The 21,348-nt window shown below is 38.2% G+C and overlaps 1 protein-coding gene and 1 long non-coding RNA gene across 2 annotated transcripts in view; both read left to right on the plus strand.

Moving 5' to 3' along the window:
* The window catches only part of LOC134741336 (uncharacterized), a 67,427-nt gene that overhangs the window by 22,201 nt on the left and 23,878 nt on the right, over window positions 1–21,348 (plus strand). The gene's annotated exons all lie outside the window — the stretch shown is intronic.
* The window catches only part of LOC134741325 (eukaryotic translation initiation factor 5B), a 46,491-nt gene that overhangs the window by 1,265 nt on the left and 23,878 nt on the right, over window positions 1–21,348 (plus strand). The window contains exons 3-17 of the mRNA XM_063674076.1: window positions 1,392–1,552; window positions 3,243–4,372; window positions 4,759–4,914; window positions 5,648–5,782; window positions 6,106–6,324; window positions 6,938–7,051; window positions 7,896–8,123; window positions 8,952–9,134; window positions 10,127–10,288; window positions 11,535–11,665; window positions 12,924–13,056; window positions 13,734–13,841; window positions 17,238–17,402; window positions 18,840–18,947; window positions 19,794–19,955. Of these exons, the coding sequence (XP_063530146.1) occupies window positions 1,392–1,552; window positions 3,243–4,372; window positions 4,759–4,914; window positions 5,648–5,782; window positions 6,106–6,324; window positions 6,938–7,051; window positions 7,896–8,123; window positions 8,952–9,134; window positions 10,127–10,288; window positions 11,535–11,665; window positions 12,924–13,056; window positions 13,734–13,841; window positions 17,238–17,402; window positions 18,840–18,947; window positions 19,794–19,955 (3,295 nt within the window). The remainder of the gene's footprint in view (window positions 1–1,391; window positions 1,553–3,242; window positions 4,373–4,758; window positions 4,915–5,647; window positions 5,783–6,105; window positions 6,325–6,937; window positions 7,052–7,895; window positions 8,124–8,951; window positions 9,135–10,126; window positions 10,289–11,534; window positions 11,666–12,923; window positions 13,057–13,733; window positions 13,842–17,237; window positions 17,403–18,839; window positions 18,948–19,793; window positions 19,956–21,348) is intronic.

A 21,348-nucleotide genomic window follows, 5' to 3' on the forward strand; every position in this document is an offset into this window, starting at 1 on the left:
CCCAGCAGTGGGACACTAAATTAGGCTAGTGAAAAAAAATTTTTAATTTACTAGGGACCCGTAAAGTAATAGAAATCTTCGTATAGAAATAGAAATAGAAATATATTTATTTGCCATTATTATTTATAGAGCCATACACATTTAGACTTTAAAAAGCCATGCAAATTGAAAACTTATACTAAATTTAAGTTTAATTGACATCATTATTTTAATCAAAACATGCAATTAACCTAGTTATAAAGCCATTAGTTATTAACGTGGACTGTTACTAACAAATTATGAAGTGACAGTTAATTAACTAAAAATTCCTTCAGACTGTAGTAACATTTGTCGACAAGGAAAGAGTACAGTTTGTTTTTAAATTTATTGAGTGGTAGCTGTTTAAATAAACAAAATGTTCGTATCTATTAAAATAAACCACATCAAAATCCGTGTCGTAGTTTTAAAGATCTAAGCATACATAGGGACAGACATCCATCCAGACAGCAGGAAGCGACTTTGTTTTATACTATACTGTAGTGATATTTTATTTTAACACGTCACTAGAATTCATATTTTAACATGTCACTAGAATTCATGCATAAGGTAGCAAATCTCAATTTTCCAGTCGTTGTTCGGGCTAATGATTAATCCAAGGCTTCAAGGCTCTAAAAACAGAGAGGACATCCACTGGCCAGGTGGGACAAGAAGGGCAAAATGCACTAGGTCTGGTGGAAACAGCTGGAGGAGGCTTTTACCCAGAAGGAGTCTACAGAATAAAACAAATTAAATTTTAACTTAACATTTCAAAACAATTGTCTGCAGAATAATTAAAGCTTAACACATTCGCGAACATGAATGCTATAGCAGTCGCGTAGTTTTTAGGGTTCCGTACCCAAAGGGTAAAAACGGGACCCTATTACTAAGACTTTGCTGTCCGTCTGTCTGTCTTATCTTATCATATAATTTTGGGGGCCCTTGCGGATACACTTCGACCCATAGGGATCTTTTGTGCAGTTACTTACTTACTTAGATCTGTCCGCTACTCAAGAGCTTTCCCCACCATCTCCATATGCCGGATGATGGACCTTATGGGTAGCGTTTTGAATTCCTTTGGTTCCAGATAGCCTGTTCCAAAGTCCTTCATTCTTTGTCTTTGTCTCGGTCTGTCTGTTTGTCACCAGGCTGTATCTCATGAACCGTAAAAGCTAGACAGTTCAAATTTTCACAGATGATGTATTTCTGTTGCCGCTATAAAAACAAATTCTAAAAAGTACGGAACCCTCGGTGCGCGAGTCCGACTCGCACTTGGCCGGTTTTTTGTTTCTTTTGGCCTATGACACGTGACGTCACTAGGCGTCAGCGAACGTGTTAAAATGAAAAATAATGAATAATCCACTATTTTATTGCAGAATTACGGTAGATTCAGATGAGAGTGACGATGAGAAGCCCAAAGCCAAAGCAAAGCACAAGAAGTCAGTAGACGAAGATGTCAAGGAGGTCACAAAGAATATTAAAAATGTTTCAATATCTAAGAAGTCTCAAAAGAAGAAAGTTGAAGCCAGCAGTGAAGGTATGAATTATTACAATAGGGTATTCTCCTACAAGTCAAATCAGTTTCTTTTTTTAGAACTGTCAAAACGATTTCCTAATATGTAATTTATATGAAACATTACACACTGACGCCAGGTCAACTCACCTACTTTTTATATTTCAATCCGACTGATTAAATATAAATTGTGTTTAAAAATAACTGCTCTCTATGTTTTTCTAATAAAACACCAGATGTTTTATTTCATGCGTGATGTGAAATAATTTATTTTAAGTACAGTGTATTTATTACTTTGATAACACCATATTATATTATATCACATCCCTACAAACAAGTTTCTGTGCATGATGAATGTTAAATCGTCACCACTGTGTGTAAACTGTCAGAATACTGATGATTTGTCTCACGTGTTGTTGGAATGCGTCCGCGTCTAATGGCTATCAAATTACTGAATTAGAAACAAATTGTATAACACTTTAAAAGGAATCATTTACACAAATCTAGTTACCTATATGTCATGATCTCTGTAACTTTAGCTTAATATAATTCACTAAAGGGGCCCACTGACTAACAGTCCGCCGGACGATATTGGCCTGTCAGTGAGAACAAAAATTTGACAGTTCCGAACAACTGACAGGCCAATATCGTCCGGCGGACTGATAGTCAGTGGGCCCCTTTAAACTGATTGTGGTTGCTAACATACTAGCAAAAAAAAACTTGTTACTTATATGTGGTTAGCTTACATTAAAAACCCACAAATTATGTAACAAACACAGATTTAAGTACAAATAAATCTGCATTATATCACAAATGCATGAGATAGCCAGAATTGCACAAGTACATTTGTACCTATATGTACAATAACCATAAAAAGAGTAATGACAAGAGATTTTTTTATTATTTATTTATTGAAGAGAATTATAATTGACTTCCTGACAAAACATGATTGAAATTAATTTCACTTTAGCACTGGTTCAACTCGTTTCACTGGTTTCACTGGTTCAACTAATATTGTAATTGTAATAATATCGAGTTATAGTAATTATGTTTGTTTATGTCTTTAGCACTAATTTATATGAAAACTGATTGTTCAAAACAAATGGTTTATTTCATTTTAACACAAATTAATTAATAACTTTAAATTAATACTTAATGTACAAACACCCATGTCACTAGCTTTACTACTTTAATCTGAGTCTCAGCTTGTCTTGATGTTTGGCACTTATACAATAAGGAAGTGCATATTTGGCACCGTCACGTAATTATTGTCAGTATTTATTTGTAGTTTAGATGTCTTGATGGGTAAATTTATATTATGATGCAGGCTATTGACTATTTATTGTATGGGTATGATAGTTTATGTCTATGCGACAGTGTCAGTCTCTTTTAATCACACGGTGTAGAAAAGTAACAGGTGTTTTATCACATGGATAAATATATCCATTATATGCACACTGGTAAATTTATCACTTAGTTATTATCAGAATGAACATGCAATGTTTTATGTATTGTTAGTATGGAGTTCTAATATGCCAGGGCAAAATGGATGGTGAAAACAGGAAGGCAGACATCACCATTAGATGGAACCAATTAGTGATGAAGTATTGCACCATACTGTGACTTTTGAAGATGGCTGTATAGTGCTTGTTAACTATTCTTATTAATTAAATGTAAATTTGAAATTAATTAGGTTTTATTTTCTGTTAAACAGATGAGTCTGACGATGAACCACTACCAAAATCAGGCAAAGGAAAGAAGGCAGCAGATAAAAGTGCTTTCTCCTTCTTGGAAATAGAGGATTCGGCCGAGTCATTACCTGATGTTGCTATTTCATCCGATGATGAAAAACCTCAGAAGCCACAGAAAAAAGCTCAAGAAAAAAAAGAACCCGCCGGCAAGAAAGGTAAAAAAGCCAAAAGGAAGAAGGATGATAGTGATGATGACTTAGAGAAGGTACTTGCTGAACTAGAAATGGAATATGCTGGAGTTAAGAAGGAACCTACACCACCCACTGAAGGAGAAAAACCGACTGAGCCTGTTGAAGAGAAACCTAAATCCAAAAAAAAGGGTAAAAAAGAGGAAACCAAAGTAGAGCCTGAAGATGAAAAAGAAGGAAGTGATAATGAACTTGATGTGACAGTCAAGACTGCTGCTCAGAAAAAGAAGGAAAAAAAAGAAAGGGAAAAACAGAAAAAACTAGAAGCCAAGAAAAAGGAACAGGAAGGCAAAAAGGATGAACCTAAAGCGGAAGTTAAAGGTGAAAAGAAGGAAGAAGTTAAGACTGAGGAACCAGGTAAGGCACCATCTGAAGAAAAAGAAGATGCAGACACCCCTGCTACAGACGGTAAAAAGAAGAAGAAAGGTAAAGGCAAAGATGAAAAAGAGGAAAAAGATGATAAAGGTAAAAAAGGTCCTGCTAAAAAAACTATTGCTGCTATGCAGGAAGCTCTTAAGAAAATTAAAGAGGAGGAGGAGCGTTTAAAGAAAGAAGAAGAAGAAAGAATAAAACAGGACGAGGAACGTGAGCGGCAAAGACTTGAAGCTATTAGATTAGAAAAAGAACGCAAAGAAAGGAAAAAACAGAAAGAAAAGGATCGCAAAGAGCGTCTTAAAGCCGAAGGGAAACTGCTAACACCTAAACAGAAGGCAGAGAAAGCTAGAGCTCAAGCTATGCTGGAGTCTCTGAAAGCACAGGGTATTGAAGTAGGTGGGTCGGAGAAGAAGCCACCAAGGCCAGGCACGAGAGTTAAACCTACAAAGCTCAAGAGTCAGATATCGCAGGATACTCCGTCGACGCCGCAGGAGGAGAAGAAAGTTGAATTGGAGATTGTAGATAAAAAGGTGAGGCATTTATTTATAAAATTTAGTACTTTGTACTTTATAAATGATTGTTTTATGCCTAAAAGAAGGGGTCTATAATATGATACTTGGGCCTAAGACTTCCTCTCCTTTTAATGTCTTGCGTGATTCAGGGGACATCACATTGGAACAAGCAAGACAATTTGACTAATTGTAGAAAGTTTTCAGTTTCTGGGTTTTGCGTGTGAACGAGTCTTAAACTGCAGTATCTTTACAGGCAGCGTCAATAGTAGCGAGCAGAACTAAATAGTTTTAACGCGTAGTATCCCCCGCTTTTATGGATGCTGATTAGCTGATAGTACTAAATTAGGAAGATTTTTTTACAATAATCCGATTCTCTAATCAATCAAATTTAACTTGATATCCAGGAGGAACCTAAAAAGCAGGAAAAGAAAGAAGAAGAAGAAGGCATCAAAGACTCATGGGACGCGGAGTCCTCCGAAGAGGAACCGGAGCCCGAACCGCAGCCCGAGCCCGCCAAGCCTGCACCCCCCACCCCCGCTAAGGAAAAAACACCGGCCAAGGTAAGTGTAGAGTCATATGTAGAGTCATACCACACTGCTTCAGTAAGGCCAACGTAACGAGATAAATAATTATATTATTTTGTTTTCTTGGCCTTACTTGACACGCAGATACCGACTAAACCGTAATCAATCGTTGTAATGGTAACTACACAAATATAAAGCGGTCTTCACATTAGATGCGCTCCTGTGTGAGTGGAATATCGCTATACACGTGCGTAGCGCTGTCTCGCTCACACAGTGATAATTACGTATGGCATCAATGATTCATGGGATGCAGAGAGAGAGAGAGCAATAGAAAGCCCGTCAAGCCCGCTAAGGAAAAAACACCGGCCAAGGTACGTGGATACTCATAGACCACCTGCAATGGACACATATAGCGCTATGTATCATGCATTTAGATCTATTAAGTACGCAGCGCTTATGGCACTAACGTATCGTCGGGACTACTGACCCCCAAGAGAGGAGTCCCCCAAGGCTCTATTGTAGGCCCCATGTTATATAGTCGTGCATACCCCGCTGGCTCCACAGAAAACCAGCGCCGTTGATCACGCTAGTCATCTCATCACATCTCTATTTCTGTTTTATTTACTTATTTGAATTTGTTTTACTCTTTGTTTTTTGTATTGTTGTGTTGTCTAAATAAATGATTTGTATTCAATTTTATAACGATTTATATTATTAGCAATCATTCTCACTTAATGTATCCTAGTGAATTTGTTACTCTCCTTTTTAGAAGGTGGAAGACGAAGAAAGCTCTTCAGAGGAAGAAGACAGTTCAGATGAAGACTCCAGCTCTGAAGAGGATTCTGATGATGAAGGGATGACTGATGCACAGAAAAAGAGAGAGCTTATCTTGAAGAGATTAGAGGTAAGATACAATGAATAAGATTGTCGAACTAGTGAACAAATTAAACTCTTTGAAACTTCTTGGAAATGTTGTACTGGTTAGGAATTAGGCTTTAGTGTGTTATCTTCTATTTCCATTTCAAGTTGATCAACATACCATATAATACTAACCATTGAGACATGATTTAAATATGTTTAACTTAAGCCAGGGGTTTTCAAACTTGATTTTGACCCGTGTGCCACGGCTTCTAGTTCACGGGCCGTAGTTTGAAGACCTCTGACCTGACAATTTAAAAAGAAAATGCTCACGTCACTAAACTGAACGATTCTCTTAAATATCCCCAGAAACGCAAAGAAGAGAACGAGTTAAACAAACAGAACAACCCTCTCCGCGCGGCCGTGGTCTGCGTACTCGGACACGTCGACACCGGAAAAACTAAAATTCTGGACAAACTGCGTCGAACCAATGTCCAAGATGGCGAAGCTGGGGGCATCACACAACAGATAGGCGCTACTAATGTACCTATTGAGAATATTAAGGAGCAAACTAGACATGTTAAAGGGGTAAGTACTTAGATATCAGTCAGCAATCTTACTAGTATTAGGTTATCGGAAATCGGAAAGACGAAACCTCTGGACAAACTTCGTCGAACCAACGTCTAAGATAGCGGAGCTGGGGGCATCACACAACAGATAGGCGCTACTAATGTGCCTATTGAAAATATCAAGGAACAAACTAAACATGTTAAAGGGGTGAGTAGATGGTCAGCAATTTCACTAGTATTAGGTTATCGGAAAGACGAAACTTCTGGACAAACTGCGTCGAACCAACATTCAAGATGGCGAAGCAAGGTGGGTATCACACAGCAGATAGGCGCTAGTAATGTGCCTATTGAGAATATTAGGGAGCAAACTAAACATGTTAAAGGGATACTTAGTACAGTGACGAGCACGCCACTTTGCTCGGTCCAGAGCGGTATCACGCCAGCTCACGGAGATCCGCCTCCACTCCATCCACCCAACGATATCTAGGACGACCAATAAGACGCCGTCCAGTTGGTCGACCCAAGTGGGCCCTTTTGGCTGCCAGATGTTCACCCATCCGTTCGAAACCTAAGAAAATCCTTTATAATTTTTAATAAACGGGGTATAATAAGGTTCTAAATGTCATTGACAGGTTACCGAGATTGCCTTCAAACTTCCCGGCCTGCTCATCATCGACACCCCCGGCCACGAGTCCTTCAGCAATCTGAGGAATAGAGGCTCTTCGCTCTGCGATATCGCCATCTTGGTAAGAATTTTATGATTGTATGACTGTATTTTCGTAACAAGTACGATTGCGAACTAGGGTATGGACAGTTTGTCAATTTGTCAAGATATTTTCGGATTTTAAGGCGGGTTTTAGTGTCACGCGGACCGTCCGTGCGGATCGCTCCGCCTCGCGCAATTGTATGAGAAAGCTCTCCGCGCGAACCACTCTAAAACGCTCCCTGAACTTAATACATAATGGTCCGGATTGCGGCTGAACACACCCGTAAAAGTCCGGACAGATTATTGTCAAGATATTTTAAGTTTCTTATGAACTTATGAAGTACCTGTATATTAAAATCTTGTCAAAAGTCTGCCAACAATATGATCAGTTATATGTATTTTTTATTATTACAATAAGTACTTCCTTAGATATTTACTTAATGTTTTATTTTGTGCCTTACTATATTTTGTAAACTATTCAACCTTATTTTAAGCCAGCAGTGCTAAATTTTCTACAAAAATAGTGACCAAAGACAATATTTAAAAGGGTCAATCATTGTGCACTTGACACTTTCTTGTTTCCTTGTTGCGACGACTTGTCTGGCCTAGTGGGTAGTGACCCTGCCTGCGAAGCTAATGGTCCTGGGTTCGAATCCCGGTTAGGGCATTTGTTTGTGTGATGAGCACAGATATTTGTTCCTGAGTCATGGGTGTTTTCTATGTATTTAAGTATATATTATATATATCGTTGTCTGAGTACCCATAACACAAGCCTCCTTGGGCTTACCGTGGGACTTGGTCAATCTGTGTAAGAATGTCCTAAAATATTTATTTATATTTGTTTCCGTTAGTGTTTTGTTCAATAACAATTCTTATTTTTCCAGGTGGTAGACATTATGCACGGTCTAGAGCCCCAAACAATAGAGTCCATAAACCTACTGAAACAAAAGAAGACTCCCTTCATAGTAGCCCTCAACAAAATAGATCGTCTATACGACTGGCAAAGTGCTCAACGTAAAGACGTTCGAGATATATTGAAAATGCAGGCGACCAACACACAGATCGAGTTTGAGAAGCGAAGCAAGGATGTTATGCTGCAGTTTTCTGAACAGGTAATTTTAAATAACAGGTATCCTGAATAAAATAGATCGTCTATACGACTGGCAAAGCGCTCAACGTAAAGACGTCCGAGATATATTGAAAATGCAGGCGACCAACACAGATCGAGTTTGAGAAGCGAAGCAAGGATGTTATGCTTCAGTTTTCTGAACAGGTAATTTTAAATAACAGGTATCCTGAATAAGAGAGATCGTCTTTACGACTGGCAAAGCGCTCAACGTAAAGACGTCCGAGATATATTGAAAATGCAGGCTACCAACACACAGATCGAGTTTGAGAAGCGAAGCAAGGATGTTATGCTGCAGTTTTCTGAACAGGTAATTTTAAATAACAGGTATCCTGAATAAGAGAGATCATCTTTACGACTGGCATAGTGTTTAACGTCATATTTTATGTTTTCGCCATATTTTATGTTTCTTTCCTTTATGTTGCTTTCTTTCTGTCCGTTACCTTCCGTGATTCTCACTTGATGGTATCATCGGAAAATCAGCGCTGGAAGTCGCCAGCAACATGCCGAGATGGGGCCATTTCGTGACACTTTCTTCACTTCTTTTAATATATGTCTATTGTCTGTGTGTTTACGAATACGTCCGAGATATATTGAAAATGCAGGCTACCAACACACAGATCGAGTTTAAGAAGCGAAGCAAGGATGTTATTCCATGATCATAGAGATATACCATAACATGATCAACCGAGCGAGCTCGAAGCGTCTCCGTTTGTCAAAAATAATTTTGTATGTCTGGCCTCCTCTACAGATCGGATTACTCGGCTCTTCTAAAATTTAGTAATTAGCTTCGATAATTTCATTTTTATTCCAGGGTCTGAACGCTGCACTGTTCTATGAAAACCCAGACCCCCGTTCATACGTGTCTCTGGTCCCCACTTCAGCGGTGACGGGGGAGGGCATGGGTAACCTTCTGGCGATGATAGTGCAAGCATGCGAAGGACCCCTGCATAAAAGACTGGTGTTTTCGCAACAACTATTAGCTACAGTGCTTGAGGTAAGACATTTTGGATTCTACAGGGTGGAAAAAATTAATGGGCCCTCGAGGGAAAGTGTCTTAAAACCTTAAGTTAGCTCATTTAAAGGAAACATTCTTTTATTTTGAAAAAGAAACAAAACTGCATTCAAAGATTTTTAATTTTTTTGCTTGTCTAAACATATTCTTTAGTACTATATTTGATTTTATGGATATTTTGAACCACAGACGAGTGTAAGACCTAATGTTTCTTGGAAAAATGTTATCTTTAACATTGTATCGAATAGTAGAATAAAATAGCCAGTGTTTATTTTTTGGAATTTTTAGTCGGTTCGATTCCCGCGAATTAAAAAAAAAAAATTGAATGCAGTTTTGTTTCTTTTTAAAAATAAAAGAATATTTTCCTTAAGTAAAATAGCTAACTTAAGGTATTAAGGCACTTTCCCTCCAGGGCCCATTAATTTTTTTCCACACTGTATATGTTACTTAAAGAGCCCAAAGTACGTTATTTATAACCCAGGATTTGCCAATTAGTAAAAGAAACTGTTTTCGAACAGTCGCCATCAGATATATCGGAGTGGCCGAGGTGCTCAAAAATATCTGAGCACGCACTCTAACGCCTTGACAATAGATGCGTGTTCAGATATTTGTGAGCACCTCGGCCGCTCCGATATATCTGATGGCGACTGTATTACCAAAGATTCAATAATACATACCACATAGCTATATTATTATTATTATTTAGCTTTATCCCACATTAGTGGTCCCCAAGGGTATAAGCCTCCTCCATCTGTCTCCACCTCTCTTTGTCGGTGGCAACATCCATCCATTTTTTTCCCGCAGCCTGTACAATGTCATCTGCCCATCTTTTTCTTTGCCTTCCCGCTCTTCATAGCTATAACGATGGTACTAACAATATTGTATGGAATTTTGAACGTTCCGAAATAAAGTTTTTTTTTTTCTTTACATTTCTTCAATCAATCTAAAATCCGATATAAATATATTTTATTTAGGTGAAAGCGATCCCCGGTCTCGGAACGACGATCGACACGATTCTCATCAACGGAACCCTGCGGGAAGGCGACACTATGATTCTCGCGGGCACAGATGGACCAATCGTGACGCAGATCCGATCGCTGCTCATGCCGCAACCCATGAAGGAATTGAGAGTCAAGGTAAATAATATCTTACCAAAACTTCAAATATTTATTCAGCAAATAGGCCACAGGGGCACTTTTACATGTCAATTTTTACAAGCAATAAAATGAAACCCAAAATTACAAAAAACAATTACACATGGACCAATTAAAAATTAGACACTGACAGAGATGTATCCAGTCTAAATGTCAAATTACACAAAAAAAAAACAATTAAAAATATACAAACAACAGACAAGTACTAAAATTGTTTGCAAACCTATACAAGTGCGAGTTGAACTCACTCACCGACGGTTCCGTACTTTTTAGTATTTGTTTTTAATTAATCAATGTTTCTTTATACATCTAACTCTGTCTTGCTCATCCTGTCATTTTATGTCCAACTTGTTTTATAAAAAATAAATATATGGTCCCCTTATTAAGAGCATAGAGTATATTATACTAGAGCGGTACTGTCATAGTAAATTCTGTAACCCCAGTAAATTCACTGCCATCTGTCGACACACTTTAAAACTAAAAATGAAGATTTATAAAAATAAGATAAAATGTATTTAAATATAGATAAATGATTTTTTTTATTTGCATTAATTATTTTTATGATTTTGACCCATGTTCTTTCACTGATATGCGTTAAAATTGTTAAATAACAAACGAAACCGTCAACGCCATCTATACGACAGTAGGTCAAAACTAGTAGCGCCCTCTGAACGAGAATCAAATTTTCTTGATTTTCTAGGCACGTTTTTTCCTTAGACTGTATCCATCTATTACGGAGTTATATCTATATTTGTTAAGAGTCTCCGGCAAGCTCGGTTCTCCATACAAACGTAGTTCCGCTCTCATTTTAAAACGACTAGCTAGTTTGCTCTGAAACTTTGTACTTACAATAGGATAAGGTATATCCATGTCTGTAATTAGTTTATGTAGCTTCAGATACAATAGTAAAAGAAATACAGCAATAAGTTCTTCATACAAAACTTATTTTTGCTCTATTTCGTTTGTTTTATAAACTGAAGCTATATAAACTAATGTAATAAACATATAATTTTTGACTAGGTTAGACAATATTTAAGAAGTTCACGGTACAGTCTGGCAAAAAAGAGTAGAAATTAAAAAGTGGCAACACTAGTGTCGTCCCGTTTTTCTTAGATTGATTTGAAAGGGACGACACTACAGTGTTGCCACTTTTTAATTTCTACTCTTTTTTGTCACTGTATACTTTCTGAATTTCTGATTCCTACTCATCTTATTTCTTGTTAATCAGAACGCGTATATGGAGTACAAGGAAGTAGTGGGCGCGCAGGGAGTCAAAATCGCCGCCAAGGAACTTGAAAAGGCCATCGCGGGTTTGAATCTGCTCGTGGCACAGAAACCAGACGAGATCGACGTCTTGAAGTAAGTCGGAATTTATAGGTCAGATAGACACCAGCTTACGGTCAGCTGCAGAGATAGTTGACCCCCCTGCAAACTAATTTCTATGCAGGGGGGGTCATCTCTTTTACATGACTTTTGTGAAAAATAACATTTATTCAAGTACACTAGTACAAACTAGCCTAATTAATTTCAGTAGGCATTCAATTAAATTCAATCATTTATTAATGAAATTACAATTTTACACGTCATTCAAAATTATTAGGAATACTTGGCGCCTTATTATGTCAAATACACATACTTGTCTGATAGAGCGAATACCTTATAACACAAGTTTTTAACTTCAAAGGAGGATTCGTCGCCTATGTTTGTTTTTTTTTTATATATATATATAAATTTATCGCTTATTATATTAGAATCGAAATATATATCGCTTATACAATATTTGGATTGTAATGTTTATAAAAGGGGCTATCATCCGCAGGGTGCATTAGTTTCATAAACCGAGATGATCTGTTCAAAAGCATCTGCCATACTCTAAAAGTTTATCTTTCTGTGCCATCAATATCAAGTCGTTAAGTCTGTAGAGACGGTTCTTAAATAGGTTCCAACTTACTAGATGGCGCTGTTTTAATCAGGGACCGGCCCGCTATCCCTTATCGGGGTTTTATAAGGGTACTGCATAAGGCTTAACTCACCATACCCTTTGCCAGACGAAACCCTTTGTTTTGGTTTTAAAAACCCTTATATAAAGCTACCACATTTGAGTAATCGGTAGCCCAAATACCCTTACAAAACCCTTATCATCCGCTCACCAACACCTTGCATATTGCTTATAAGGGTTAGCCTTATAAAGGGCTTCCCTTTTAGCATATAACCGTGCTAATTTAAGTCGTCTACCTTGTTCATAAAGCACACATTACTTCGAATCCGAGCGATCGTCGGCGGCGACGGCGGCGTTCTTTGACTAGGCACGTATTTTCTTTCCTTTTCATACACTACCGTAGATATATACTAATCCTGTCTCATTCACGCAAAGGGAAACCTTTATAAAAAGCGCTTAAAAATAAGGGTAACCCTTATTAAGAGCTAGCCTTATTTTTGGTTAGCTTTTCGGTAAGGGTTAGTCAAAGGTAAGGGTATGAATGGGCTTGCAGTTCAAAAGGGAAAGTCTTTCAATGTGTTAGCCGTGTTTAAGTGTCCGGTCGCTGGTTTTAATTTTGTCGTGGTTTTAAAATTGATAAGTTACCTGTTATATACAACAATTTATTTTTCTTTCTAGGGAAGAAGTAGCCCGTGAGTTGAAATCCGCTCTATCATCGATAAAGCTGTCTGAGCGCGGTGTGTACGTGCAAGCGTCCACACTGGGCTCGCTAGAGGCGCTGTTAGAGTTCCTGCGGACCAGCAAGATTCCTGTAAGTTATAGTTTCATTAATATACACGCTACAGACCGACTAACATACAACAAAGCTGATTAGGCTCGAGCCACACTAACCCGATAAAGGGTCCTTCTTAAGGCCGTTCCATCGGTTTGCCGCTGTCACTGTCACATTTCGAAAGAAAGAACGGGAAAGATCATGCGCGCCAAGTGTACATTTTGATCGAATTTTGTCGATTTTTATTTATTTTAATAACGTTACCTTACCACGACCTTACCACGGTTCGGCCACGTAATGCGCCGAAATGAAGACCACATGACTCGAGAGGTACTGGCCATAGAAGAAGGCAAAAGAGGTAGAGGCCGCCCACCAACCACCTGGATACAGACAGTCCAAAAAGACTTGCTGACGACGGGCTTAACGCCAGAAATGACGCAAAACCGCCAAGTTTGGCGAAAAAGTATCAGGAGGGCTGACCCCGAATAGGGATAAAAGCCAGGGGATTGATTGAACGTTACCTTACAATAACGAAATTCGAAAGCTATGAAATTACTAAAAATGTTGTCTCACAAATGTTGTTGTGTAGCAAAGTATATTTAACCCTCGCATCGCTCAAATTTTGGTATCTTTCACTTGTTCGGGCTTCAATATAACAATTCGACTTACTCTAAAAAAAACTTTTAATTTAATACTAAAAACCTATTTTTTTGCAGTACTCAGCCATCAGAATAGGACCGGTGGTCAAACGTGACGTCATGAAAGCATCCGCCATGTTGGAACATGACTCGCAGTGGGCCACCATACTAGCGTTCGATGTAAAGGTATGTTACTAGTCTCATAATATACCTGTACCCGTACCATGAGTCACTGACAGTGTCAAAACCAAGGGCCTGACACTCTTTGGTAGAGAAAGATAGTCTTATTGCGGGGTCTCTATTGTTTGACATAATTATTGAAAGTCATATTGTCATATTATCATTAGTCATAATTTGTTTTTTTTTCAGAAACGCGTAACTTTTCAGGATTGCCATAAAAACAAACCTAACCTATCTATAGAATAACCCGACGAAGATCCTGAAAAGTTAACGGTTTCAGAATTATGACTAATGATAATATGACAATCATTACATTATGACTTTCATTAATTATGTCAAACAAACGGCCCCCTTATTGCGATTCCTATAAGAGGAAAGAGAAAATTGTGCCATGCTTTGTCTTTATCACCGGCCGGGCATTTTTTCATGGTCGGTTATGGCATCATAGCAAGGAGGCGATGGCGAAATACCGAAATTTATAAGAGTGAAAGAGAAAAAGGATTATGCTGCCATACATGAAACTGTCAGTACATGAATATGTCTTTCTCTTACCCCTGGTCGCTCGGTTTCATGTCTATATACTATGTTTATGGTCAAAACTGACATATACGCTAACGTTTACGTAAATTACTTTCTATACATCTCGTTCGCACTACCATAGAGTAACTTATACTAGAGCGGTACTGTCATAGTAAATTTTGTAACCCCAGTAAATTCACTGCCATCTGTCGACACACTTTAAAACTAAAAATGAAGATTTATAAAAATACGATAGAATGTATTTAAATATAGATAAATGATTTTTTTATTTGCATTAATTATTTTTATGATTTTGACCCATGTTCTTTCACTGATATGCGTTAAAATTGTTAAATAACAAACGAAACCGTCAACGCCATCTATACGACTGTAGGCCAAAACTAGTAGCGCCCTCTGAACGAGAATCAAATTTTCTTGATTTTCGAGGCACGTTTTTTCCTTAGACTGTATCCATCTATTACGGAGTTATATCTATCTTTGGCACTACGATGCGAGTACGAGCGAGATGCATAGAAAGTAAATTACGTTCTCGATAGCGTTTATGTCACTGCCAAACTGGTGGTAGCCACACTGATGTATGCAGAGTTCTACGAATAGGGAATATAACGCGAAACTGAGTAGAGGGCGTCACTAGCACAATCATAGGGCCAAACGAAACACGAAAATCTAAAGTTCGGTTCCTGCCTCTCTATCACTCTTGCATATTCGATCGATAGAGAGGCAACGAAATTTCGATTTTCGCGTTTCGCGGTATGCCACCTGTAAACAAACCGCCTTGATGCATCAACGTCATAGCATAGAGTAACTTATACTAGAGCGGTACTGTCATAGTAAATTTTGTAACCCCAGTAAATTCACTGCCATCTGTCGACACACTTTAAAACTAAAAATAAAGATTTATAAAAATACGATAGAATGTATTTAAATGCATTAATTATTTTGATGATTTTGACTCATGTTCTTTCACTGATATGCGTTAAAATTGTTAAATAACAAACGAAACCGTCAACGCCATCTATACGACTGTAGGCCAAAACTAGTAGCGCCCTCTGAACGAGAATCAAATTTTCTTGATTTTCGAGGCACGTTTTTTCCTTAGACTGTATCCATCTATTACGGAGTTATATCTATCTTTGGTCATAGTTAAAACTTGTCAAAAAACTGTTTAAGGCACAGTATACATGTATAAGTTACTCTATTGTTATCGATAGATGCTAGTGCTGCACTCTGGCGGCAGAATTTTGCAGTAATACTCCCTATTCTCTAGTTCAAACTCGTAAAAACTTAGTTTAGCGACTTAACGAGAAGTACCCTTATATTACTTACTGCCTTTGCCATTTAATTAAGAACCGTAACTATCGAAAAGGTCCACATTTATAATGTACCTACTGTATGTAATTGCATGAACTCTATAGTAATTTAAATTTTATATTCTCGCCGAGTTTGTTGCCGGTTCCATATTGGGATACCCTCCTCCAATTGAGGGGGGATTTAAATCTTCTCGGGGCAGAGGTGTAGGGTTAGAACCGGCGTAGCTTTATTTGGCTTTCATAAGCGCATAAACATAAACTTATCTTTATTCCTTTGAATTGTCCAAAACTCCAACTTAGCTGGAAGAGATCCCTTATAGGGATAAGTTCGCCTGTGTACTTCCATTACTGTAATTTATTTTTGTAAACCTGTGTTGTGTACAATAAAGTGATTACTACTTTAGTCCGTCTTGGACAGTACAAAGTGAGGGAGTGTCGTTATAAACGTAATATTCATATGAATTTGTTATCAATAATGACATTGCCATACTTTGGCATCAGAGTGTGCTTAGTCCGACTCATATCTCTCATGCTGCCATTTAAATAGGAAACGTAATTACTGTAGAGAAAATTCAAATATGATTGACTCGCTCATAACCTCATGTGTCTCTCGCTATATAAACCGTAAATATTGTGAATAAGACTCAAATTCCTTCACTCATGCATAACCAGTAACCACATGCGCTCCTTCCATTTAAATATGAAATCTAACTACCTGTAAATAACGTTGAAACCCCTTTGACATTCTCCTCAGATTGAACGCTACGCGCAAGAAATGACTGACAAGATTGTGATTCACAACTTCATGTTAATCTATTTAAATATGAATTCTAACTGTCTGTAAATAACGTTCAAGTCCCTTTGACAGATCGAACGCTACGCGCAAGAAATGGCTGACAAGATTGTGATTCACAACTTCATGTTTATCTATTTAAATATGAATTCTAACTGTCTGTAAATAACGTTCAAATCCCTTTGACAGATCGAACGCTACGCGCAAGAAATGGCTGACAAGATTGTGATTCACAACTTCATGTTTATCTATTTTAATATGAATTCTAACTGTCTGTAAATAACGTTCAAATCCATTTGACAGATCGAACGCTACGCGCAAGAAATGGCTGACAAGATTGTGATTCACAACTTCATGTTTATCTATTTTAATATGAATTCTAACTGTCTGTAAATAACGTTCAAATCCCTTTGACAGATCGAACGCGACGCACAAGAAATGGCTGACAAGATTGTGATTCACAACTTCATGTTTATCTATTTTAATATGAATTCTAACTGTCTGTAAATAACGTTCAAATCCCTTTGACAGATCGAACGCTACGCGCAAGAAATGACTGACAAGATTGTGATTCACAACCTCATGTTTATCTATTTAAATATGAATTCTAACTGTCTGTAAATAACGTTCAAATCCCTTTGACAGATCGAACGCGACGCACAAGAAATGGCAGACAAGATTGTGATTCCCAACTTCATGTTTATCTATTTAAATATGAATTCTAACTGTCTGTAAATAACGTTCAAATCCCTTTGACAGATCGAACGCGACGCACAAGAAATGGCAGACAATCTCGGCGTGAAGATATTCGCCGCCGACATCATCTACCATCTGTTCGACAAGTTCATCGCTTACAGGGACGAACTGAAACAGAAGAAGCGAGAGGAGTTTAAACATATAGCTGTGTTCCCATGCAAAATACGGGTACTGACTTTTCCTATAAGTTTCGATTTTTTAGGGTTCCGTACCCTAAGTGTAAAAACGGGACCCTATTACTAAGACTCCACTGTTCGTCTGGCTGTCTGTCACCAGGCTATCATGAACGATTCTAGCTATCACAGTTGAAATTTTCACAGATGATGTATTTCTGTTGCCGCTATAACAACAAATACTAAAAAGTACGGAACCCTCGGTGGGCGAGTCCGACTCGCACATGTCCGGTTTTTTTTAGGGTTCCGTACCCAAAGGGTAAAAACGGGACCCTATTACTAAGACTCCGCTGTCTGTCCGTCTATCTGTCTGTCTGTCTGTCTATCCATCTGTCGCCAGGCCGTATCTTATAAACCGTGATAGTGATAGATATTTCTGTTGCCGCTATAACAACAAATACTAAAAAGTACGACACCCTCTGTGGGCAAGTCTGACTCGCACTTGTCCGGTTTTTTATTTATTTAATTAATTTACCTCCAGCGTTTCGAGGACGGCGTTGTCCCCGTGGTCTGGCCCCGTGGCGAGGTGGTCTAGGGGTTCGCCCGGATAGCTAAAGACGCCGGTTCGAATCCGGTCTTCACCAATGGCTTCGTCATTTTTTTTTTTTTTCAATATATGACATCTATTTCAGTTTATAATACAACGAGGGCTACTGTTTTTGTGCTCACCAGTTGGCGCCACTGTAGATGTAGGTCCAGTAAAACAGATCTCAAAATTCTTCTATGCTTATTTTTATAAAATCAATACGTTCTGATATACACAAGGGTGTTTTAACGTCTAAATGTGCCATTTTTTCAACCTGTTTAATTTTTGCGTATATTTTAGTTGACACTTTCTTTAAACCACTTTTATTGAGCTATATCTATTGTTCACCTTGATTAATCAAAGATAGACAAAGATTTACCACAATTATGAATAAGGAGTGAAAATTCCCGATAAAACAGCTTGAAACCCTCCAAACTTCTATGCATTTGACATTTTGAAAGACCTCCATCCACACTAGCGCCTCTAGCGGCGAAATTAAACGCGATAGCCCTCATTGTAATGAATGTTATATTGTTCTTTTCTTGATGGACTTGAGGGCGGTGTTGCCCGTAGCCAATGTCACGTAAAAGGGTAGGAACAAAATAAATGCTCTTAGAGCACGACGCTGTTCGGTGGTTGTTGTAGTTGTCTCGTAAAACCGATAGCTGGATTTTACGAGAAGCACGTGGACTACCTGCCGTCGACTCCAAAATGGTGGTTAAACACGCTTTGAGATTAATTCTCCATTCACTGCACACTACCACATTAGATTATTGTATAATAAAGCTATCGATATTACACTTTAAACAATATTAATGAGCAAAAAACAAAGGAATTAATCACGAGGCTACTATCAAGATGGCGTTCGAACCGGAAGTCTGTTATATTGTTGTTGTCTGTGTGCAGGTGTTACCGCAGTTCGTGTTCAACTCTCGCGACCCCATCGTGTGCGGGGTGATGGTGGAGGCGGGCATCGTCAAGGAGGGGACTCCGATTTGCGTTCCAAGCCAAGAGGTAAAAAAAATATATAGTAGATACATTTTTTGTTCAAACTTTTTTATTAACAATACCCGAACTTGATACTAAGACATTTAAAATTCCAATAAGTTGCAATATATTTTGATGGCGACTTTTTTCACCCTTTTCGTGTGGATTTAATATAACCAAAGATGGGATATAACTCCGTAATAGATGGATACGGTCTAAGGAAAAAACGTGCCTTGAAAATCACGAAAATTTGATTCTCGTACAGATGGCGCCACTAGTTTTGGCCTACTCTCGTATAGAGGGCGTTGACTGTTTCGTTTGTTATTTATAATTTTAACGCATACAAGTGAAAAAACATGGGTCATAATCATATAAAAATAGTTAATGCAAATAAAAAAAACATTTATCCATATTTAAATACATTTTAACGTATTTTTATAAATCTTCATTTTAGTTTTAAAGTATGTCGATAGATGGCAGTGAATTTACAGTGGTTACAAAATTTACTATGACAGTACCGCTCTATCTTATTATATACTCATTAATATAACAAACAATTAACAGAAGTTAGAATTTAGTGTCCGTCAGTAGATGTGTTAAAACCTTGTAAGCATCTAATAAACTGTGAGAGCAAAAGTGGTAAAATATATTGCTTTACGCCTTTGTCATCATAGGAATAATCTTGATGCTGAGTATAGTTCACATAGTTCAAATAATGTTATGTCCAGCTGCTTAAGTATAATTCTTAGACCTCAAACGACTCACCTTCCTAACTTGTACTCGAGAATAATTGCTGCAACATTACGAAACATACAAAAAATCACACCTAAAGAATATAATGAACATATACTGATTTGTTTTCCATTTGTCTAGTTCGTGGAGCTCGGCATCGTGACATCAATAGAAAGTAACCACAAGCAAGTGGAAACGGCGCGAAAGGGCCAAGAAGTCTGCATCAAAATCGAACCGATACCGGGCGAGTCGCCCAAAATGTTCGGTCGGCACTTCGACGAGACGGACATGCTAGTCAGCAAGGTTAGCTACAACCTTATGTATTTCTAATAAAGTTGATAATAGATTAACTGTAAGTTGCCTAAAAGTAACCACAGGCAAGTAGAAACGGCGCGAAAGGACCAAGAAATCTGCATCAAAATCGAACCGATACCGGGCGAGTCGCCCAAAATGTTCGGTCGGCACTTCGACGAGACGGACATGCTAGTCAGCAAGGTTAGCTACAACCTTATGTATTTCTAATAAAATTGATAATAGATTAACTGTAAGTTGCCTAAAAGTAACCACAGGCAAGTAGAAACGGCGCGAAAGGACCAAGAAATCTGCATCAAAATCGAACCGATACCGGGCGAGTCGCCCAAAATGTTCGGTCGGCACTTCGACGAGACGGACATGCTAGTCAGCAAGGTTAGTTACAACCTTATGTATTTCTAATAAAGTTGATAATAGATTAACTGTAAGTTACCTGAAAGTAACCACAAGCAAATGGAAACGGCGCGAAAGGGCCAAGAAATCTGCATCAAAATCGAACCGATACCGGGCGAGTCGCCCAAAATGTTCGGGCGACACTTCGACGAGACGGACATGCTAGTCAGCAAGGTTAGTAGCAACCTTATGTACTTAACAATAAGGTTTACAGTCAATTAACTCTGTTACCGCCAAAGACGTCAAATGACGCGCGTTTGCACCCCAATATGAACCTTTCCGACAAGAATAATTTCTGTATTCTCTGTATTCCCTGATCAATATGACCTCGGTCTCTTTAAAACAAGAGTGAATAGGCTGTTACTGAACCGGTGAGCTCCATCTTAGGCCCTGTCTTCACTTTCCATCAGGTGTGACTAGGGCCAATCGCTGATCAGTTTAAAATAATAATAAAAAGGTTCACGATCACGCGCCGCGCACGAGAGGCGTGCTTTCAACAGGTTTTGTGTACAATTTTGCGAAAGTTTTTAGAAGTAAACCATCAAGCAACATTTTCAAGCAACCCGCAATGATATTTTACTAAATAATTCGCCGACTCACTGCTCTGAATGCAGGTTTTCGGGCGAAAAAGGAACTGATAACAAAATTTAGTTCGTTCAGTTGGGAGTTTAAACTCGTTCACGCGCGTCTATGCGACTACTTATCTAACAAGATTCTTGCCGTTTACGAAAACAGTACATTTCTAACAACAAACAGCACTTATAGCACAGTTTTAGAAAGCGACAACGTGATTCGTTGTCAAATTCACATTCACAGTTCAGCTCTGAAATTTGAAAATTTGAGGACAACACATACTCCGACCGGAGCGAATGACAGCGGTCTGAATGGCGGTCAGATAAATATAACGTCTACACTAAGTAATATATGTCAAAGTTTATCGATACCTATCGACTTATAAAGTAACTTTCATTTGCCCTCGCACTATTTAACG

The sequence above is a fragment of the Cydia strobilella genome, chromosome 5 (genome assembly GCF_947568885.1).
Source record: "Cydia strobilella chromosome 5, ilCydStro3.1, whole genome shotgun sequence".
NCBI classification, from domain to species: domain Eukaryota; kingdom Metazoa; phylum Arthropoda; class Insecta; order Lepidoptera; family Tortricidae; genus Cydia; species Cydia strobilella.